Raw genomic sequence first — 21,057 nt, 5'->3', positions numbered from 1 at the left:
TACTTCTTCATATCTTAAATCATTCTTGAGGCAGATTGAACACCTAAGTGAAAAATTAAGGAAAATGTACTAAGTAATTGCAACACAAACACTGACTTAATCAGTTTTAATTCGAAAAGATACCGACGAAAAAAGAGAAGCAGCGGGCCGCTACAGTGGAGAAAAGAAGAGCTGCTCAGGAAGCAGCAAGTGCTTCAACCTCTGAGCAAACGAATGCTAAATGTACAGAGAAAGAGGATGAGAACTAGGAATGCTCAAGTCAAATGTATTCACTGCATATTATTGTGCAGTGCGCCATTATTGGTCACCATATAAATTAACCCATGTTCTTGAACAACCCCTTTATTACAAAACAATGGAATAATAGGGGAAATAAGGCAGAAAACGAAACTTAAGTGTATGTTAACTTCAGTTATTACTGACTGAAGTAGAGAATCACAAAAATTTGCCTTTAAAGAAAACCAAAAGTGGGAGCAGCTAAGTGGAGACAGCAATAGTATTGTGTGTCCATACAATGACCAGACTGCTGTCAGTACATGGAGGTATGCACCAAAACAGAGATTTTAAGAACATTCTTATTGAACTTGTAATAAAAACAACATTATTTCACCAAGTAAATATCAATGTTATAATACATACAAGTCTCTTTACATTCAACATTCAACATCCAAATGTCTATGAACTGCAATTGTGCTGATGCCTTTAGACCGTCCATATTTGTGGGCTATGTTGTGCACCCATCACAAGGCAGCCAACCTTTGTGGATCTGTGCAGCAGTGTGTCGCCGGACGAGTCCAAACACTGCCATCTACCTTTTAATGAACCAACGGTCCATTCTATGATTGATCGTCTGCAGAAATGCCTTTTGTTATATCTCCTCTCTTGTGGTGTACCCACTATCACCTGAAAGAAAGATCATGGAAATTGTATTTTAATGCAGTAAAATATATTGTAATCCCATCAGTTACATTTACTTACCAAGATGCCAACCATCACACAGTGTGATCCTCAATTCTGTTTTGCACAGTACTGTATGATAAAAGAAAAGAATCGTGGATTGAGCTCCACAACAGCATGAGTCAGACTCACATTTGAGCATCACATATTATTTGTATATTGATTGAATGAAAGAATTAATTCCATGATGGGGCCTTTATTTCCCCTTGTGTGCAATTACAATTAGGAAAATCAGCAGTTGCTAATTTAATAATAATAATAATAATACATTTTATTTATACACGGTGCCTTTCTGAGAACTCAAGGACACCGAATAAACAATAAATAAATAAATAAAAATACACATTATAAACAAAACATCAGAAAAAAAACAGAAGATATAAAATTAAAACCAAACAAAGCCACTGTAATCATAAAGAAAAAGCCATTTTAAACAGATGGGCTTTAAGTTTACATTTGAAAGTTGAAAATGATTCGATATTTCTACAGTAAGCTCAGCAGGTAGTGAGTGAATGAATGCTCGTCTCCCCATGGAGGTTAGATGGGCGAGAGGGACAGTCAGGTGAATGGAGGAAGAGGATCTAAGGTTACGGGAGGGAATGGCAACATGAAGAAGGTCAGATAGATATGGAGGGGCGAGGTTATGAATGGCCTTAAATGTTAATAGCAGAATTTTAACATCAATTTGAAACTTAATCGGGAGCCGATGAAGCTGCTGCAAGACCGGAGTAATATGGTGAATAGATGAAGTTCAAGTAATGATGTGAGCTGCAGAATTCTGGACTAGCTGAAACCTATGGAGATATTGAATTGCCATCGTCCATACGAGAAGTAACAAGACTGTGAACAAGAATGGCAGTGGTATGGGGAGCGAGGGAGGGGCGCATGTGATTAATATTACGTAGGTGGAAGTAAGCAGACCGGGTGATGTTATTAATGTGAGATTGGAAAGAGAGTACTGTCGAGGATGACACCCAGACTCTTAAACTGAGGTGATGGGGAAACAACAGAGTTATCAACAACAAGAGAAAGATTATCGGCTCTCAACAAGAGATCTGAGATTTCTGAGGAAGTGGGGAGCTGGAAAGAAGAAAAAGAATGAATAGGCAAGTGTAGTTCAAAAGAAATACAGAGAGAATCTGGACTGAGGTGCTAATGTATCCTCTGGATTTTCTCATTAAAAAAGGACATAAGAAAATTACAGAAAACAGTCGAGTAAAGGTGAGATGGTAAAGAGTCTGGAGGTGTTGTGTAACATTATTAAGTAATGAAAACAAAGACTTGGTGTTACCTTTATTACAAGAAATTAAATGAGTGTAATCGTTAGATTTGGTTTGTGCTATACAGTCCTTGTAATAAAGTAAATGATTTCACTTTGATCTTGGTTTGCTCACCATGACTGTAAGGATATTGCATGTATCTGGATAGCATCTTAGGTATATCATCCCATACGTATGGCTTGACACTGCACAGGGATAACAGCAGCTTTCCTGACCGGTCAGCCAGTTCATGCTGAAAATCCCCATTGCCAAATACTCTATAGTTATTGAAACCTGTACTGGAAAATTGATTACGTGTTTTTTGTACAATGGCCTCTGTAATGTATGCTCCAATTCAGCACACAACTCCAAGTGGATGGCTCTAGGAAGTCTAAATCGGCTTATAAGCCAGTCATCAGCATGAGCCAATAAAATGCTGAGATTCATGAAAACTTGCTTAAGCCTGTCTTTGGCGATATCTACCAAAACAGCTAATGCTGCCATTGCAGAGTTAATGTCATACAACACACAGCACACCCTTTTTATAAACAGAATAATATTAATGTTAAGTGTATGAATTAGACCAACACTGAAGAATGCTGTTTTGAGAAAGCACCTCAGTTAACTGTCATGTTATTAGTTCAATTACATTGAAATGTGACTGACTTGTCATTGAAATGTGCAAAGAAATGAGATTTTCTATTCAATTTAATGTCCTGCCACCTGGATTTGCTATAATGCCAACACCAAAAAAGTATGCACATGTCTTACGAATGGTCAAAACATGCTGTAACCTTAAGCCAATTTCCTCTCTATGTTTGTGTTTGTTAAATCCTGACTTTTGTGTAAGAAATGACTTACGCAGGTTTTCTAGCATAATCAAGTTTTATACATGAGGCCCCGGGAGTTTAAAATCACAGGTAACCAGTGGAGAGATGTGAGCACTGGAATAATGTGATCTCTGCTCTTAGACTTAGTTGGTAGATGAACCACAGCTGCTTAGTTGAGGTCGGTAAAAACAGCATTATACACAGATGCTTGAACACTTTGTGAGTGTCCTAAACAGAAAGGAGAGCTCTTCTAGATTTTGTAAAGTTTCTTATTTTGAAAAACATGTTTCTTGGTATTCAAAGAAAAATTCAACAGAGGATCAAAAATTATACTTGCCTGAAGAAATGGCCTGAGCTGCCTAGATAACTTGCATTTTGTAATCTGATCAGTTAGCCAATAAAAGATGTCATTTTAATTCACTTCTTGTTGCATTCATAATAGCCAACATGGTACAACACCCTACTACCAGTACCAAAGTTCCCTAGGAAAATCTTACTGGGTGCACCAGGTAGCTGAGATTGCACATTGCTGAGATGTAGCTGCAGCTACCTCATACAGTATACATATGGGAAATTCCAGCACAAGGTCTCCAACAATACCTTTACATGTGTTATGATCCTCTGTTATGAATAGAACTTCTTTTTAACTTTTCTGGGGTTTCCCTGAAGGTGGAATTTAAGCACCAAAGAATCCAATTCCTGCCATCAGAATTTTGTTTAGATCTTTAATTTTCTTTCTGATGCCATTTTTTTTTTTGGAGATGGCACCATTATTTTCACTCTTTTTGGGTATCTGAAATTGGATCAAACTGAATGTACAACAGGCGGCACGGTGGCGCAGTGGTAGGGCTGTTGCCTTGTACTTGGGAGACCTGGGTTCGCTTCCTGAGTCCTCCTTGTGTGGAGTTTGCATGTTCTCCCCGTGTCTGTGTGGTTTTCCTCTGGGTACTCCGATTTCCTCCCACAGTCCAAAGACATGCAGGTTAGGTGCATTGGGGATTCAAAATTGTCCTTGGTGTGTGTTTTTGCCCTGTGGTGGGCTGGCGCCCTGCCTGGGGTTTCTTTCCTGCCTCACGCCCTGTGTTGGCTGGGATTGGCTCCCGTGACCCTGTGTTAGGATATAGCAGAATGGATGGATGAATGTACTAGTTACTTTATTAACTTGTATTTAAAAACAAAGCTCTGCCTTTTGACTTTGATTTTTGGTTTACGATTTGTCTTTGACGTTCCTCTGTTGTTGACTTTCAGTTTTACTGAGCCTCACTGTTTAATTATTTGGACTGACTACCTTTTTTTAGAGTCAAAGCAACTTTTTTCATTTTTTTTAATTCAGTTGATAATTTTATCTAAAGTGAATTAAAAATTACAAGTATGTAGTGCAAGGGATTCCTTATTTCTAAGCTGATTCCTGTTCTCTTTGGAATGTATCACCTCCAAACATAAGAAATTGCAGGAATCCTGTTGAGATAGCCACATTTCAGCACAGCTTGCTTTGTAATTGTGTTCCAAAAGAAATATGTGGCTTCTGTACACATGAACAACACATTGACAACAAAGAGGCTGTGCGCAGGGGGCACTACTCTTGAACTCTGACATGCTGACACCAAAGAATGCAGGGCTCTGTAATGACATGCTCAGCTTAGCTGCCGTGCTGGTTGACTCTTGTACTGTGCAAATCGAAATGCTCTGTGGATACCCCATGTGACCCCCAGTCGCTGCTTTTTTAACTCCACATTTGTTTTCGCTGTTGGTTGTCCTTTTGTGTGCTGGTTGTAATCAGACTGGTTTTTGTCCCTCCTTTACATTGTTCTTGTTCTTGCATTGCCAATTCAAGATACAGAGGCAAAATTCTGCAGCTTGAACTGATGTCTAAAAAATGGAATCATTGCAGTATTTTATAGTTTGTCCTTCACTTTGTTGTCCTGATACTGAGCTACCTATGTCAATTTTAATCAGACAAAAAGCATCCATAAACGCCCCCATTATTATTCTCAGTATATTAAGTTGAACCTCACCTGTAAGAAGAATGCTGGGACCAAATCTGGGAGTTAGTCCTGGGGAGGACATTTGTGCCTGGTAATCTACTAAAGAAGCTGCATGGAGCCTCAATGTAGGCTCACTATCAAAAAGACAAAGGGTGAATACTGGTGCAATGGAAATAGGAAACAACCTGTCTGACATAAACCCTCAAGGAAATCAAAGTCTTTGTGTAATGCACATATTTAATCTGTATGGTGATCAACAACAACATCTATTTATATTGCATAGTTTACAACATAGGTATAGCCTTGATTTACAAGTAGTAAAAAATTATTAAAGAGTTATGGGTTCCTACATGTCACAACTACTGAGGGGACAAAAGAAATATAGGCTGCAACATAAATAATAATCTAATAATAACAATCCTGAAACTGGCGTGGTACAGGAGACACAGATTAGACAAAATAAATTTAAACATCCAACATGTCAACAAGACTGTAACTCTGGCTTTGAAAGTATTACTAACAGCTGATTTAATTTAAAGTATCAAAAGGGATTACAGAAAAGCTTGCATTAAAACTCAACAAATACCGTTCTCTGCTGTTCACCATCACCTGTGACTTGACTGAATTCAATCTTCACATTCACGTCTGCCATATGTAGGGGAAAAACAAAATACGCAAATAAATGTATTGTGAAAAGTGACAATTAATAAATAAAAACACAATGATATGTGAGCATAAGTAAGTATGTCTGTCATGAAATATGTTTTTGTTGCTTTTTATGTATTCACTAGCTGAGCTACCCATCTAAGACGGGTTGAAATCCAAGTCATCAATGTAGACCTCATGTTTTTATTTGACTCACGGGTTGTTCCTTTGGTCTGGAATAATAATGTGCACCCGATCCCTTTCTCTTACGGAGTCCCTTTCCTCTTTGGATAGAGGTGCCCATTTTCAGCACTTCCTCGTGGCATCGCTTGAAAAACGGAAAACTCTTACAGTCAATGTGTTTTGCAGGGGAAATGCGGTGGTGGTCTCTACCGGATTGACTTTGTTTAGTGACTCTAGCCTAGTGTCGTGTTGGGGCTTTAGTTTCCCAATGTGCACATCAATTCATTGCTATTTTCATGCATACATTGCCTAACATGCAAAGTTATCAGTTATTAGTATTACAAATATAAACTTTCTTAATGTGGCCTGAGCAGGTGCAAGAAAGTCCCTAATAGGCTCTCCTGTTGCTGGCAAATAAAGTCGGACACCAGAATAGGCCACTGAGAGCAATTTTCTTATTTTATGAACATTATTTGGTATTTTTACTATCATTTGATATTTTGCCTACTTCATCTTGTTTTGCCTATTTTAAAAAATGTCTTCCTAAACATTGAAACCAAACAAACACACACACACATAGAAACATGTCCTTTTATTTGGGTGGATTTAATTATTTTTTCACTTATTTATTTTAATGACCCTGCAGGCAACATGAAATATGCCTTGAAAAGAAAATCGATTTTCACCCATTAAAGCTGAGAGGGTGTGTTTAGGATCGGGAGGGCAGCTGCCCCTAGTCTGCCCATAGATGACAATTATGAAAAGAGGTAAAACTGAAGAATCTCCTCTTTGTAAGTCTTTAATTGTTAAAGTGGTAAAAGCCAATATTATTACTTATTATTTGCTTGACACCTTTATCCAGGGTGACTTTTAACATTTGTCATACAATTGGGTATTTTTCTTGGTTTTTTTTTCCAATTGGAGTACAGGCAGGTGAAGTGACTTGCTCATGGCCACACAGTGTCAGCAGCAGGATTTTAACCCACAATGTCAGGGTTTGAACATGACACTGCCTGTCTCCACTGCCAATATCCAAATTAATAACATCTGCTACAGTCAGATGATCAGAGAATAGTAGAGCAAAGCAAAAACTCAACCTGTAGAGGGTGCTGGAGAAAATAAAACAAGTGGATCCAAGGCCAAAAGGCTGCCCAATCCACTTGTGAGTACTTAAATGGGATAAAATTATGCAATATTACCATGTATGTTGTTGACAAAAAATTCTAGAAGATATAAGACTATAGGTATTATTGTAGTGGTAGTATTGTTTCCAGCATTAGAAGTGGCTATGGAGTACTTTGGCCAGGTGGCAGAATACCATTGCAGGAGCCTGGATAGACAAAACATAGAAAAGAATTTATTAGTAACTTCCATCCATCCAGCCATTATCCAACCTGCTATATCCTAACTACAGGGTCATGGGGGTCTGCTGGAGCCAATCCCAGCCAAGGCAGGAAACAAACCCTGGGTAGGGTGCCAGCCCACCGCAGGGCACACACACACACATACACACCAAGCACACACTAGGGACAATGTAGGATCACCAATGCACCTAACCTGCATGTCTTTGGACTGTGGGAGGAAACCGGAGTACCCGGAAGAAATCCATGCAGACACGGGGAGAACATGCAAACTTCACGCAGGGACGACCAGGGAAGCGAACCCGAGTCTCCTAACTGCGAGGCAGCAGTGCTACCACTGCGCCACTGTGGCACCCTACTAGTAACTTCAAAATACAAAATAAGCAATGACATCTTACATGAAATTACTTCTGAAAAGGATTTAGTGGCATAAGTGGGTACACACAGATCATCTGGGCAATGTGCAGAAGCACTTAAAAAGACAAATATTATGTTAGATTGTAAAAAGGATTAAATATAAATTAAGGGATATTATGGTCCAAGTGGGACTGCATCTGAACTTGTATGTGCAATTCTGGTCACCATGCTGAAAAAAGACAAAGCAACAGTAGAGATTGTGCAGAGAGAAGCAACAAATCTCGACTTGATGTAACTTTGGACAATTGAGGAATGGACAAACTTGTTGGGCTAAATGGCCTATTCTCGTCAAAATTATTCTAATGTTCCAAACAGGTCCGTCTGGGGACTAAGTGGTCCATCCTACTATGACAGGCTAAGAGAATTAAATCTATTTTTTTTTTACTGAACAGAGGAGGCTGCATGAGGACCTAATCCAGGTCTTCTGAATTTTCAAAGGCCTCAATAAAGTTGATCCACCACAATTCTCCAAATTACACAATGAATTACATACTCTTGGACACTAGTAAAAATTAAGGGGAAGTACAGTTAAGACAGAAGCCAGGAAGTATTTGGTAACGCAAAGAGTCATAGGAATCTGTAAAATGTCATTTACAAGAAGCAGAAACCTTGACAATTTTTAAAAAGTATTAGGATGAGCTCATGGGACAATGTTGCTATTAACTGTCAAACTCTTATGTGTTTAAGAAGTGAAAAGGTAGATTTAGCATTAGCTGTACGGTGGTCATCAAAGGAGTACTCCGCCCAAAAATTATATCTTTTTTATACAGTGGTGTGAAAAACTATTTGCCCCCTTCCTGATTTCTTATTCTTTTGCATGTTTGTCACACAAAATGTTTCTGATCATCAAACACATTTAACCATTAGTCAAATATAACACAAGTAATCACAACATGCATTTTTTAAATGATGGTTTTATTATTTAGGAGAAAAAATCCAAACCTACATGGCCCTGTGTGAAAAAGTAATTGCCCCCTTGTTAAAAATAACCTAACTGTGGTGTATCACACCTGAGTTCAATTTCCGTAGCCACCCCCAGGTCTGATTACTGCCACACCTGTTTCAATCAAGAAATCACTTAAATAGGAGCTGCCTGACACAGAGAAGTAGACCAAAAGCACCTCAAAAGCTAGACATCATGCCAAGATCCAAAGAAATTCAGGAACAAATGAGAACAGAAGTAATTGAGATCTGTCAGTCTGGTAAAGGTTATAAAGCCATTTCTAAAGCTTTGGGACTCCAGCGAACCACAGTGAGAGCCATTATCCACAAATGGCAAAAACATGGAACAGTGGTGAACCTTCCCAGGAGTGGCCGGCCGACCAAAATTACCCCAAGAGCGCAGAGACGACTCATCCGAGAGGTCACAAAAGACCCCAGGACAACGTCTAAAGAACTGCAGGCTCACTTGCCTCAATTAAGGTCAGTGTTCACGACTCCACCATTAGAAAAGACTGGGCAAAACGGCCTGCATGGCAGATTTCCAAGACGCAAACCACTGTTAAGCAAAAAGAACATTAGGGCTCGTCTCAATTTTGCTAAGAAACATCTCAATGATTGCCAAGACTTTTGGGAAAATACCTTGTGGACTGATGAGACAAAAGTTGAACTTTTGGAAGGCAAATGTCCCGTTACATCTGGCGTAAAAGGAACACAGCATTTCAGAAAAAGAACATCATACCAACAGTAAAATGTGGTGATGGTAGTGTGATGATCTGGGGTTGTTTTGCTGCTTCAGGACCTGGAAGGCTTGCTGTGATAGATGCAACCATGAATTCTACTGTCTACCACAAAATCCTGAAGGAGAATGTCCGGCCATCTGTTCATCAACTCAAGCTGAAGCGATCTTGGGTGCTGCAACAGGACAATGACCCAAAACACACCAGCAAATCCACCTCTGAATGGCTGAAGGAAAAACAAAATGAAGACTTTGGAGTGGCCTAGTCAAAGTCCTGACCTGAATCCAATTGAGATGCTATGGCATGACCTTAAAAAGGCGGTTCATGCTAGAAAACCCTCAAATAAAGCTGAATTACAACAATTCTGCAAAGATGAGTGGGCCAAAATTCCTCCAGAGCTGTAAAAGACTCATTGCAAGTTATCGCAAATGCTTGATTGCAGTCATTGCTGCTAAGGGTGGCCCAACCAGTTATTAGGTTCAGGGGGCAATTACTTTTTCACATAGGGCCATGTAGGTTTGGATTTTTTTTCTCCCTAAATAATAAAAACCATCATTTAAAAACTGCATTTTGTGTTTACTTGTGTTATATTTGACTAATGGTTAAATGTGTTTGATGATCAGAAACATTTTGTGTGACAAACATGCAAAAGAATAAGAAATCAGGAAGGGGGCAAATAGTTTTTCACACCACTGTATCTTACATACCCCATGTAATTAATAAGTGAAGGCTTTGAAAAAAATTTTAATCTAACGTTTTCAAGCAGAAAGGAGAGATAAAAGTTCATAACATAACAGAAGCCAAAAGTTACCTATTTTTTACAAAGGCAAACTAAGTGAAAAATATCAATGGAAAAGAAACAAAACACACACACATTGCTTGTATTGCCTAATCTACATGCCAGTTATCCAGTTCTATCTGCCTCTTCCCATCATTCACTGGGCAAGAGCCCGGTCATCAGTTTAAAAAGTCAATCCCATGTGACTTTAGTTTTTTGTTAATGATGTTTGCTGATTTATTTCCAAAAGTGTCTACTGTATTTAACAATATTTTAGCAGAAAAACATGCATTTTGCACTTTTTAGGACCAATAATGAAGGAAATCAGAAGAAGAAGCATGGCGGATTACATGACTGTTAATTATGTGCCTGCAAAAGGAGTGGGAAACAATACACTGTGGGGTTTTAAATAGCACATAAAGGTTGAAACCTGAACAAATGCTAGTTAGAGAAGAAATATCAAGGGTACTTTCATTATCATCTCTTTTGGAAATTTGAGAACAGGAGGATTATCAAGCCAGTTTGTAGGGACAAGTTAATGAGTGATGAATGGAGTAAAGCTGGCATTAGGTATCTTGAGAAGACTGATGATCTGTGAAAGCAGAGAGCAAATGATCAGCCTGGATTGGGAGCGAAGGTCAGGGAGATTTAAAAGTGAACCAGACGAAAAGGTAAGTAAAGATGGACGGGGTAGGGGGTGGTCGAGATTGGGCATATTGGCTAGAGGCAAGAAAGAGGAAAAAGAGGCACAGAGAGCTTTTATATTACCTTGTAGAAGGGGAAAGAATCAGGATTAAAGAGAATAAAGGATCAGATTGGTAATTTTTAAACAGATGCTGGGTTTGCCCTTCCTCTTTAGTATGGACAAACATGTAAGAAAGAATTCCACTATACTTGTTATACGTGCTATTATTACTACTACTGCTGCTAGCTGATTCAGTCATTATTAGACTGTATGAGATGCTCTCAAACTTTCAAAATTAGTATTTGTTAGAGGGCAAGGCATCACACTTTTAAAATGCTTTACATATTTTTGTGAATTTCCCCTTGGGATTAATAAAGTATCTATCTATCATAGTGGGCATCGAGAGGTGTTACATAAAGAATGAACAAGTAATGGATCTTTACATATGAATTATTGTATACTAGCTTATAAGGTCACAAATGTTATGCATTGAAATGTTCTTTATAAAACAGACACTTGTTATCTGATTATGAATTTGTACATATGAATTAATATGTGTTGAAGGCAAAAGTCAAAGGCATTTTATAGTGCCTGTAAAAATGAAGGATGTCAATTTGTATGTATTAATAAATATTTGCCGAAAGACAAGGTCAAATGCAGTACATAACATGTTACACTGAGTACTGAAATTTGCTACAAGCATATCCAAGAATTCACTGTACTTAATACACATGAAAATAATGACCTTGTAAACTTGTACAACATTCATTAATTGGACATGGCTCTATACCTATTTTTTTATATTTGTTAGTGGACAGAGCCTCTGATATCATATTGCCTTTCAAAATGAGCGTTGACAGGTATCATCCATCTGTTCTCTCATCCTTCTGATAAATCCGCTACAGGGTTGCTGAGAGCCAGAGCCTATGCCAGCATCATCGACCACAAAAAAACAACACACACTTCAAGCCAGTTTAGATTTGGTGATCAGCTTAACATACACATCTTTGAATGTTGTGAGGAAAACAGCAATGGCTAGAGATAGGATATTTGCCTAGACTATAATGAAGGTGCAAAGTTCATTCAGGTGGCGAGTTTAGAGCCCAGCTGCCCAAGGAATTTGGGAGTTTAGAGCCCAGTTCCTGGAGATTTTTTGAGCAGCTCTCAACACCAATGCACTGTGCCCCCCTATGAAGATTTATTAACTGGTTATGAGTATATTTAACTGAATCAATAGTTGCTAGATGACTAGGGCACATAGAATAGTGTATAAATACACACCACAATGGAAATGTTGACTTTTGCAACATATTTGAACAGGCGAATGGTAGATCTTAATATAAGTAATGCCTACAGATAATGGTGATAATACTTTAATAAAAAAACTTGCCTTTTAAATCATTTATTTAGCAGGAATATCAATAGAATGGACTACTGGGGAAAATGTAGGTACACCATTGGCTTCAGACGCTGGCTTTTGCTTCCTTTCACAGAAATTAGTTCTTGTAGGTGTTTTACATAAATGCTAACCAGTCTCTGACATTGCCATAGTGAAATTTTGGGCCAATCCTTCATACAAGATTCCTTTAGTTGTGTGATGTTTGTGTTTTCTTGCTTGTACTGCTTATTTCAAATCACCCCACAACACTTCAATGGGATTCAACTCATGGCTTTGACTAAACCTGTCCATGACCCTTCATTTCTTCTTTTTGAGCTATGGATGGTTTTGCTACTGTGCTTTGGATCATAATCATGTTGAACGGTCCATTTCTGGTTCAATTTCAAGGTCATGATAGATGGACTCACATTCTGCTCAAGCACACTTTAATGTGATGCAGAATTCATAGTAGACTCAATAACTGCAGGCTGCCCAGCTCCTGAGGCAGTAAAATATGCCCAAACCAAAACATGCCGCTTTATCACTGGTATAAGGTTCTTCTCTTGAAATGTTGTCTTCTGTTTGTACCAAACATGTTTACTGTTATTGTGCCCAAACAACTCTCTCTTTGATTCATCTGTCCAGAGCACATTGTTCCAGATGGCCTGGTTTTTGCCTACAGGTGCCGGACATAAAATTAGAATATCATGACAAAGTTGATTTATTTCAGTAATTCCATTCAAAAAGTGAAACTTGTATATTAGATTCATTCATTACACACAGACTGATGTATTTCAAATGTTTATTTCTTTTAATTTTGATGATTATAACTGACAACTAATGAAAGTCCCAAATTCAGTATCTTGGAAAATTAGAATATTGTGAAAAGGTTCAATATTGAAGACACCTGGTGCCACACTCTAATCAGCTAATTAACTCAAAACACCTGCAAAAGCCTTTAAATGGTCTCTCAGTCTAGTTCTGTAGGCTACACAATCATGGGGAAGACTGCTGACTTGACAGTTGTCCAGAAGACGACCATTGACACCTTGCACAAGGAGGGCAAGACACAAAGGGTCATTGCTAAAGAGGCTGGCTGTTCACAGAGCTCTGTGTCCAAGCACATTAATAGAGAGGCGAAGGAAGGACAAGATGTGGTAGAAAAAGTGTACAAGCAATAGGGATAACCGCACCCTGGAGAGGATTGTGAAACAAAACCCATTCAAAACTGTGGGGGAGATTCACAAAGAGTGGACTGCAGCTGGAGTCAGTGCTTCAAGAACCACCACGCACAGACGTATGCAAGACATGGGTTTCAGCTGTCGCATTCCTTGTGTCAAGCCACTCTTGAACAAGAGACAGCATCAGAAGCATCTCGACTGGACTGCTGCTGTGTGGTCCAAAGTTATGTTCTCTGATGAAAGTAAATTTTGCATTTCCTTTGGAAATCAAGGTCCCAGAGTCTGGAGGAAGAGAGGAGAGACACAGAATCCACGTTGCTTGAGGTCCAGTGTAAAGTTTCCACAGTCAGTGATGGTTTGGGGTGCCATGTCATCTGCTGGTGTTGGTCCATTGTGTTTTCTGAGGTCCAAGGTCAACGCAGCCGTCTACCAGGAAGTTTTAGAGCACTTCATGCTGCTGACGAACTTTATGGAGATGCAGATTTCATTTACCAACAGGACCTGGCACCTGCACAAAGTGCCAAAACTACCAGTACCTGGTTTAAGGACCATGGTATCCCTGTTCTTGATTGGCCAGCAAACTCGCCTGACCTTAACCCCATAGAAAATCTATGGGGTATTGTGAAGAGGAAGATGCAATACGCCAGACCCAACAATTCAGAAGAGCTGAAGGCCACTATCAGAGCAACATGGGCTCTCATAACACCTGAGCAGTGCCACAGACTGATCGACTCCATGCCACGCCGCATTGCTGCAGTAATCCAGGCCAAAGGAGCCCCAACTAAATATTGAGTGCTGTACATGCTCATACTTTTCATGTTCATACCTTTTAGTTGGCCAACATTTCTAAAAATCCTTTTTTTGCATTGTAATTAATTGATATTCTAATTTTCCGAGATACTGAATTTGGGACTTTCATTAGTTGTCAGTTATAATCATCAACATTAAAAGAAATAAACATTTGAAATACATCAGTCTGTGTGTAATGAATGAATCTAATATATACAAGTTTCACTTTTTGAATGGAATTACTGAAATAAATCAACTTTGTCATGATATTCTAATTTTATGACCGGCACCTGTAGATGTTCAGTGGCAAACTGTAATCTTGCTCTATTGTTCTTTTTGGACAGCAAAGGCTAATTGCTGGCACGTACCTAGTATGCATGTCAAATTTGTACAATCTCATTCTGACTGTAGATGCATACACTTTGACACCACCTTTCACAAGGGTTTCCTGCAAATCCTACACACTGAAACGTTTGAGCTTTTAGAGCGTTCTTTTAGTATCAAGTGATCATTTCTTGGATGATTTTGCTGGGCCAGCCAGTCCTGGCCAAATCAGCAATTGTTTGAAAACTACACCACTTGACAGCGAAAATTTTTTGAAATCCCTTGCCAGGACTCATAGCTATTCACAACCTTCTTTCTGATTGTCTTGGAGAGCTCTTTTGATCTTGGCATGATGACAGCACACACATCAACAACAATGAGAACACCAGACCCCCAGTATCTGTGGTTTAAATAGGACAGGTTCCATCTTAATACTCCCTAAGAACATTCTAATAATTAGCACTTAATCTTGACCACCTGATTCTCTTTTTTTTTTCAGATACAAAGCGGGGATAAATGTGGGGGTGTACATACTTATTCCATGTAACAAATCTGCATTGTTGGTAACTTAAACTATAAGAACAACTACACCATGTCAATTTTATGTATTATTTGTTCAGGTATATCAACTTTATCTGTAGGCATTGTTTGTATGAAGATCTACTGTTTGCCAATTTCAAATATATTGAAAAAGTCAGCAATTTCCATGGGGTGTACTTACTTTTTCACATGACTGTACATATACTGTTCATTGTAGTGATCTCAGATTCTGTGTAAAGTAAAAACCATTTTGTTATGAGCTTTTACATCTTACTGCTTCAAACATTAATATTGTATTAATCATAAACATAATAAAATAAAGACCAATTTTGTTAAGAGCCTTTACACCACACTGCTTTAAACTTTATATTATTCGGAAGCATAACGATATGATGTGTAAAATAACATAAAAAATTAGGTAAGAAAAAAAATATCTTGGGAATGGAAATCATCTTAATTGTACTAACCTTCTCTACTTGCTCTTCACTTACTTATCTGATGTGTGAGGGGATTTGATTATCACTTTTTTACATAATAATTTTGCACGAAAAGACCAAGACATGGCCTCGTCTCCGTGTGCGAGTTTTACAGAGAAAAAGTCCGCCCCTTTAAATGCGCATTCCATGTCGCACTGTATGAACTTGTCAGTAATTCCTGTTTACACCTCAGCGAAACCAACCTTGAATAGCAAATAGTATCTAGGAAGGCCGCGGCATTCTCGCGCTCTCTCATTGGTGAAAATATAAGTTCGAAGTTTCCTCGTGATTGGCCAGTTCCTGGAGAGGCTGGGTAATATGAAACTGTTGCCATTATGGATCTGTGTAAATCGGTCGAGTACGGCGGCGCTGAAAGGTATAAGAGCCAAAATGGCGGCCGCAGATGTTCCAGTTTCAGCATGGGTTCGAGGCCGGGCGTTTACAGGGCCGCTAATCTGTGGCAGTGAGAGGGGCGGTCACGTGAACTCAGAGGCCAGCTGCCTAGCTCCAATATGGTGGTGAGTTCGGCGGCTGTTTGCCTCTGCCTCTTGGCTGTGTACATCTCCGCTTCCCGGCTCGTTTGCTGTACCCCGCTCCCCGTCCAGGTTTTGGGGGTCCGGCTAGAGAATCCGGGACCGGTAGCGTCTTTGCGGACAGGGGTGGTCCTTTCAGACCCCAACACTACCTTCACACTCCGATTGTACGGCTCCAACCTGCTCAATGCGAGTTGGCCGTGGCTGGCGTTCGCTAGTGGTAGTGGCGATAGTGGCGGCGGCGTTCCCGCGGAATCTGACCCGTGTCACGATGCCAAACTGCGAAGTTCGGCCACTTTCCATTTGGAAAGCTACGTGGAAAGTGGGAGTCGCTCGGACTCTGCTTTGGTCCATGTGCGAGTTACCGGTGCCGATGTGGCTCACGTGTATCACCTGTGCACCCGCCTAGAACAGGAGGACAAGTGGAAGTCTTTTCCGGGCCACAACGTACTTTTTGTCCAGCAGGAGCCTGAGCCCGAGCCCCCGCCGCCTCATCCTCTCTGGCTCCTTGCCCTGTTTGTCGCGCTGCTGCTGCTTGCCTCGGCCGTCTTCAAGAGCGTCCACCTGAGTCTGTTGTGGTTGGACCCACTCGAGCTGTATGTGCTGCGTTCATGCGGTTCCGAGAAGGAGAAAAAGTGTGCCAAACGTCTGGAGCCTGTACGCCGGCGGGGAAACTTCCTGCTATGCGCCCTGTTACTGCTCGGTGCCCTGGGCCACACCGCCTTAGGGGTCTTATTCTACCGCGTCCTTGGCTCCACGGTCCCCGCAGTGTTCATCAGTGGACTCATGCTGTTCTTCGTTGCGGAGCTAATCCCTCATATACTGTGCTCCCGCTATGGATTTCGCTTGGCCCCGGGCATCACCTGGCTTGCCCAAGCCAGTATGGTGTTCACCTGCCCGCTGTCCTGTCCGCTGGGGCTCTTGCTGGATTTGACTCTGCGTAGGGACGTGAGTACTTGCTATGTGCGCGAGAAGATTGTGGACCTGATGCGCTCTAGCGATCCGTACAATGAGTTCGTCAAGGAGGAGTTTAGCCGGGGCAGTCTGCGGTACAAGACGGTGGAGGATATCCTGACACCCTTAAAGGAATGCTTCATGCTCAGCTCGGTGGCCGTCCTGGACTTCGGTACCATGTCCGAAATTATGCAGAGCGGCTACACCCGAGTGCCAGTGTACGAGGACGAACGCACAAACATCGTGGACATCTTGTACGTCAAAGACTTGGCCTTGGTGGACCCCGATGACTGCACTCCATTGAGTACCATTACAAAGTTCTATAATCACCCCTTGCACTTTGTCTTCAATGACACCAAACTGGACGCTATGCTGGAGGAGTTCAAAAAGGGTGAGTGGAAGAGCGGGGCAATTCCAGTTCAGAGCTTGCTAAAGGCAGGGACGGTTAATCTCATATTCGTAGAGCTGGCCAGTGTGTGGATGAGGAGAAGAGTAATCGGACAGTTTAGTTACAGTGTTAAATCGGTCACGGCGAGCTAGAGATGAAAGTGCTACAATGTGGACCCAGGGTGAACAATATTCTGTGCACAGGATAGGGTTATAATTGTAATGGCAAAGTGTTTAAAACTTTGGACATAAAACCCTGAGGTTGTGGATTCACTTCCTGCTACGGAAGCAGTGATGATGATCAAGTCACTTCACCTGCCCGTGCTCCAGCTGGATAAAAAATGTAACCAATTGTATCTCTCAGATATTTGCCTTGGGCAAAATTGTCCGCCAAAGTAACTAATTATAATGGGTTTATATACTTGCTGAATTGATTATACTCAAAACAGATTCGAGGCATGTTGGCGTAGGTCCACTCCAGTGTCACTTTTTTACCCTTAGAACTTGTTCTGCCTGAATGTTTCTTTTCTTGTAAGTTCATTGGATCTAGTTTATTTTTCCCTTCATTGTCCGCTTAGTGTGAAAGCTGTAGGACCTTATTTTATACATTCTCCTTCAGGTTTTGTGCGTATCATATTTTAACATGATGACAATTGGTGTGATAATAGTTTCATATAATTAGTTGTCTTGTCACTTATGTTGGTAATATTTATGTTTAGCTTATGGTTTTTTGTTCCAATATGGTAATCTGAGCTTTCTACTATTTGGGATGAGATATAGTGAAAAATGCAGGGTTTAGGAATACTGTACTACATTCACATTCTGCCTGGACCTCATAGATGGGAGTAGGGAGTATATGGAACAATAAATGGCCTAATCTGTTAAACTCTGTGGTAGTGAGCAAATGATTTTACTACTTGACCTTTGTGCCACTTTGGTGGTGTTGTCTTGTGAAGTGTACTGGTCATTTTTGGAAGAAGCATACATGTACAAAATCTTTTTAGCCTTTCATTATCATTGCTGTTAAATTCCTTAATTGGACACACTAGCTCTCATCAAATATTTTTAAAATCTGCTTTTTCCAGTTCATTGCTGTGTAAACTAGAGTGTGTTCAAAGCAGAAAACCAACCCTGGACCGTGCACTAGTCCATTACAGTGCCCATTCACACACATATCACTGAAGCTCAAACACAGGCCACTTCGGAATTGCCAGTTAATCTAACATGCACATGTTCGGTGATGTAGGAGGCAAACTTGCACAGACACTTTTTTTTTTTTTTTTTTTGGGTGATTTGAACCAAAGATGTTGAGGTCTGTGAAATAGAATTGCTAACCATTGTGTCCCCATATCACCCACTAAGTACGTGTTCAATATATTTTAGGATTTAGGGAAAAGTTAACCAGTAATAGCGACATTTTAAAGCAGACATCTCAAAAGCTTTATACTTTTTCCCAAGGTTAGATGAAAACTAGAAGTATAAAAAAAACAGTGGTTGGTGCTTTATAGTGTCAGTAGGGTTATAGATGTCAAGAAATAAAGCAGGAAGATTAATTTTATTTGCAATAGGCACTCTCATTTTTGTGTAGTAAAAGATTCATCAACTACAACTTTCAAATTTATAGATTATAAAGATATAGGGTGGGCATGGAAAAGAATCACCCCCTTTAGAAATATTTAAATTTTGTTTCTTTACAGCCTAAATTGAAAACACATACACACACATCTTTTTTCAGCTTTATTTAATCAGTGCACCCTGTTACATTCTAGTCAAAGATGTATAAGCAACACTTTGGGGAAAAATAATAAATAAAAAAACTGAAAGTTTAATTTAATAAAGGATCACACTCCCATGTTAGTAGTTTGTGGAGTCACCTTTGTTTTGAATTACAGCATTGAGTCTGTTGGGATACCTCTGTACCAACTTTGCTTGTTTAGAATGAGAAATATTTGCCCACTTGTCTTACAGAACTGTTCAAGCTCAGTCAGACTGGAAGGTGACTGCTGGTGGACTGCAAACTTCAAATCGTTTCTTAGATTTTCAGTAGGGTTTAAGTCTGAGTTCTGGCTAAGCTACGCAAGGACATTCACTTTTTTTTGTTCTTTATTCAAAATGTGGTCAATTTGCTGTGTTCTTTGTGTCATTGCCATGTTGAAAAGTGAACATTCTTCCCATCTTCAACTTTCTGGCAGAGGGCAGCAGGTTTTCTTTAAGAATTTGATGGTATTTTGCCCCATCCATTTTTCCTTTTACTCTGAAAAGTGCCCCGGTCCCTGCTGTCAAGAAAAAATCCCACAACAGGCTGCTAACATCTCTGATTTACTGTAGGTATAGTGTATTTTGGATGGTGACTTGTATTGACTTTCAACTAGGTGTACCATTTGGTGTTGAGGCCAAATAGTTAGATTTTGGTTTCATCTGACCCTAATATCTTATTCCTCTTGACACTTAGAATCTTCAAGGTAGTTTTTGTTTTGGCAAAGCTCAAATGAGCCTTTCTTGAGGAGTTGCTTTTCTCTTACAACTCTCCTGTATAAGCCTCATTTGTGGAGTGCTTATGATCATTGTTGTCACATGTGCACAATGACAACTCTTTGCTGTAAAGTCCTGTAACTCCTTCAAAGTTGCTATAGGCCTCTCTGTAGTCTCTCTGACCAATTTCCTCATTGCTCTTCCATCCAGTTTGAAGGGACTGACTAATCTGGGGACGATCATAGTGGTACAAAACACTTTCCACTTCTTATTTATGGACTTTCCTGTGCTCCTAGGGATTGATGAAGCTTTTGAAATCTTTTTATATCCAACTCCTGACTTATGATTGTCCACAAATTTATCCCTGAGATCTTTTGAAAATGTCTTGCCTCCCATAGTCAATTGTTTGCTTTCAGTTGTACTATGAAGCACTGGGGAGTGCTCTAGGAATAGCTGCTGTTATGCTAAACTAATCGGAATGATTACAGTTTATCACAGGTGGAAGCCAATTACCTTGGTGTGCAATGGAGAAGGTGATTACTTACACCTGATTGAGTTTGCAAGTATTGTTTGATTGGGGGATAATCCTTTATCAATCTCAGTGATTCTTGTTGTTTTTTTTTCCTTGTGGCAACCCCTAACTGGAGAAGCCGAAAGAAGATTTTTCTGAACTGTTGCTTATATATCTTTGACTTGGGTAGTATAGGTTTCATCGAGTAAATAAAGCTGAAGAAAATATTTTTATGTGCATGCTCATTTTAGGTTGCAAAGCAACAAAATGTGAATATTTTCAAAGTGAGTGATTCTCTTCTATGCCCACTGTATAATAGGAAACACCGCCAAAATGTTGTCTTTTACCTTACTTTCATTTTCAGAGTAGAAATAAACTTTAACCTTTGTATATATAAAACAGAGGTTAGGCGAAGGTGTGTTTGTGTATATTCATACAAATTTTAGAAACCAAAAAAGCACAAAGCTATTTGCTATCTTTCATCATTCCCAAAAATTCTCTATTATTAGATAAGTATTGCACCTAAAAAAAAAAAGTGAAAATGCTGGATTATTTCAGTACAACAGTCTGTTATGTCAATCATGGTCTGATTTTTAGCAAGAAAATCACAGCAGCATGTAAATGAATACAATCAATAAGTTTTCTAATGTCCTGATTTGTTTGATATAGCAGCAGGTGTGTTTGCGTTTGGTCAACACTGTGATATAAAAAAACAAAAACGTATTATACATGT

The 21,057-nt window shown here is 39.7% G+C and overlaps 1 protein-coding gene and 1 long non-coding RNA gene across 5 annotated transcripts in view; one reads left to right on the top strand and one right to left on the bottom strand.

The window, feature by feature from the left end:
• Nucleotides 1-227: 227 nt before the first annotated feature.
• Nucleotides 228-15,756, bottom strand: LOC120538811. Of its 3 annotated transcripts, none has more exons than XR_005635522.1 (4): nucleotides 15,459-15,728; nucleotides 15,173-15,220; nucleotides 979-1,029; nucleotides 228-903 (listed from the first exon to the last, which is right to left on the bottom strand). It is a non-coding gene; the product is annotated as an uncharacterized LOC120538811 (long non-coding RNA). The 3 variants fall into 3 exon arrangements; XR_005635520.1 differs by lacking the exon at nucleotides 15,173-15,220 and adding an exon at nucleotides 5,618-5,676; XR_005635521.1 differs by lacking the exon at nucleotides 15,173-15,220 and having other exon boundaries at nucleotides 15,459-15,756.
• Nucleotides 15,757-15,892: 136 nt separating this feature from the next.
• LOC120538810 (metal transporter CNNM3) overlaps nucleotides 15,893-21,057 on the top strand; it is a 69,300-nt gene continuing 64,135 nt past the window's right edge. For both annotated transcript variants that reach the window (XM_039768294.1, XM_039768295.1), the window contains exon 1: nucleotides 15,893-17,345. In XM_039768294.1, the coding sequence (XP_039624228.1) occupies nucleotides 15,980-17,345 (1,366 nt within the window). In that variant the 5' untranslated portion in view covers nucleotides 15,893-15,979. The remainder of the gene's footprint in view (nucleotides 17,346-21,057) is intronic.

Source organism: Polypterus senegalus, chromosome 11, assembly GCF_016835505.1.
Source record: "Polypterus senegalus isolate Bchr_013 chromosome 11, ASM1683550v1, whole genome shotgun sequence".
Classification (NCBI taxonomy): Eukaryota; Metazoa; Chordata; class Cladistia; order Polypteriformes; family Polypteridae; genus Polypterus; species Polypterus senegalus.
Note: the sequence above shows the minus strand (reverse complement) of the source record. Positions and strands in the feature narration are given on the sequence as shown.